Below are 2,487 nucleotides of genomic sequence, written 5' to 3'. Positions count from 1 at the left end.
CTGGAATTTGCCACAGGGCTGGCTTCGATCGAGGATGTATACTAGCTAGTGGCTACAAGCAAGGCTATGCTCGGAATGTGCCAACGACAAACATTTCTAGATAAATTGTAAGAGATTGATTAAATTCTAAAGGGCTAGCTAGCTACGACAATTGTCGTGTTTTCTACCATTACTATAGACTTTTTGAGAATAGTTTCTATAAGAATATTTTTTACAATAATCGTACACAATTCCAGAACGAGTATTGTCCATATATATTTATTTAATCTCTTTAATATAAATCATGAGTATATTTTTAATACAAAAAAGTTACACATTAGAAGAAAAAAAAATTAAGAATACGTCTAGACTGTTTGATCATGAATTCAATTGTCATGAACCCTATTAATTCGATGATCATGTGCTCTTAAATTTATTTTTTTCTTGTTTTTTTTTCTTGATATTTAGAATTATTCTTTTTAATTGTTATGATATTTTCATATTAAAGCTTTGAAATTAAGAAATACAAGAAAAAATCATTGATTTGTCTTGTTACAAATCAAATATATTTTAAAAAACACTTTAAAATATAATACAACTCTATTAATATCAAAGAAAGCCTAAGTATATGTTCGAAGAGAGTTCCTTCAGCTTCCAAGGAAAGTAGAAAGACCTTGACGTAGTTTTCTTATCTTCGAAGTTGAGTCCTGCCTTTTTATTGCTTCAAAAAAAGAAATCCCTTCTCGGCATGTATGCATTAAGGTACACGTCACGCGCACACCCTAGCTCGTCTCAGAATTTGACACGTCCCTTAACACGGTTTTAAATAGAAGTTGTAATGATTAAGGAATAAATAAATCCACCACCCAAAACATTTCCCCTTGCTAATATAAATATTAATACCCCCCATGATTCCTTCTCATTCTGTAAATATAAAGCCAAAGGAAAAGAAAAACTTTACTTGAGCAATTCTCTATTTTCATTCATGGAAGCAACAAAATTCTCATCCTCCAGGCTTGTCCCGAGGCCAGTTTCTCTAGTGAAACCATGCCCTCGAAGAAACACCATTGTTGCCCTTCATAGAGGAACTAATGGACGAGACCGTGGGGGTAGGCTTGTAGATGAAAGCATGATTGTACTGCGATTACGAATTAAGGAGATGAAGATGTTGGAGGAATGCAACAACCCACCTTCTCATTGGATGGAGTGGGAGAAACAATATTGCTTGCATTGCAACTACAACAACGATGTTTGTGAAGCAGTGGGGATGTTGCAGAACTATTTGATGAATGTTAGGCCAAGTCTGGCTCTAGGGATGGTGGCGCTTGTTTCATTGAGTGTGCCCATCTCTACTGGGGTGGTTTTGTTTCAGGCTATAGAGATAGCTATGGGAGTTCTATCCGCCTTACATTAGATGATATATATACAAATGGTAGGGTAGAGATCTCTAGATGCCAAGAATTCATGAATATTAATGACTTTGATGATCTTCTGCAAGCTTTGTGATCAACTTGTACTATCCGTTTTACTTTGAGCTGATCATCAATCCCTCCTTTCATGTGTTCTGGTTATTATCATTATACCAATTACTTCAATTCATCAATATATATTCTTTTTTCTTTTTGTTTTATGATATTTGAGTTTCTTTGAATTTATAATATTACTCCTTCCTTCATATATATATGAAGAAGAAAGATTTCAAGATTCGTAAATGCCTTAGTACCAAACTTCTTCTTCTTCTTCTTCTTAGCATATGTTTGGTAATCAAAGTAAAACCTGAGAGTCCATCTCATCTCCCCATTTCTTCTTCTTCTTCTTCTTCTTCTTCATGATTTACCTAAATTTGGCGCAGCAGCAACAAGTAGCAGCCACCCTCCCCCACTCACAAATCCAGCGCCACCTCTCCTCTACTCATCCCAGGTTTTATTTTTTGTTCAATAAACTTAGGGTTAGGTTCATATATGTGTGCGCGCACACGTGCGCGTGCTTAAGTAAATGATTTTCCCTTTGCTGGTTGAAATTTAACAAAATAGAGTTCAAAATTAATGTACTTATTTGAGATTTGGATGATTAAGCAAATAGGGAAAATGGGTTTATAATTGTGTGGTTTGGGTGTTGGGGAATTTAAACAGTACGTGTTATGCTCTTTTATGATGAGAATGGAGAGAAAAAATGGTGGTAAAGGCTGAATGGAATTGTGGGGAGAATTTTGGAGTTGCTGTGTAGCTTTAGTGTGTGGTTTTGAAGGTTAAAAAAAGGGATGATAGTTGTGGTTTCAGGTTTCATGATTTGATGGTGAAGATGAAATGGGTATGGTGCAGGTCTTGGATTGAGAAGAGGTAAAGGAGGAAAATGGGAATTGATGGAAGTGGTTTTGTTTTGTCTAGCTATGATTTTGAAAATTCTCAATTGAATCACCAAACCAAAGTATTCACTATTTGCAATTATACCTTCCATCCATAACTATTAATGAAATTACAAGTTCATGTTCACATTTTTTGTATTAGT

At 35.0% G+C, this 2,487-nt stretch overlaps 1 protein-coding gene across 1 annotated transcript; it reads left to right on the top strand.

Annotated features, from left to right (window-relative positions):
- The first annotated feature begins 964 nt into the window (after positions 1–964).
- Positions 965–1,393, top strand: LOC133700091 (uncharacterized). The gene has a single exon (XM_062123654.1). It carries the CDS (start codon positions 965–967, stop codon positions 1,391–1,393), a length of 429 nt encoding a protein of 142 aa, XP_061979638.1.
- Positions 1,394–2,487: the final 1,094 nt, after the last annotated feature.

This window comes from Populus nigra, chromosome 7 (assembly GCF_951802175.1).
Source record: "Populus nigra chromosome 7, ddPopNigr1.1, whole genome shotgun sequence".
Classification (NCBI taxonomy): domain Eukaryota; kingdom Viridiplantae; phylum Streptophyta; class Magnoliopsida; order Malpighiales; family Salicaceae; genus Populus; species Populus nigra.
The sequence above is the reverse complement of the archived record's forward strand: the minus strand, read 5'-3'. Positions and strand labels throughout refer to the sequence as shown.

Excerpts from the sequence above, each read along its gene's own strand:
- LOC133700091 (XM_062123654.1), top strand. The coding sequence starts at position 965 with ATGGAAGCAACAAAATTCTCATCCTCCAGGCTTGTCCCGAGGCCAGTT.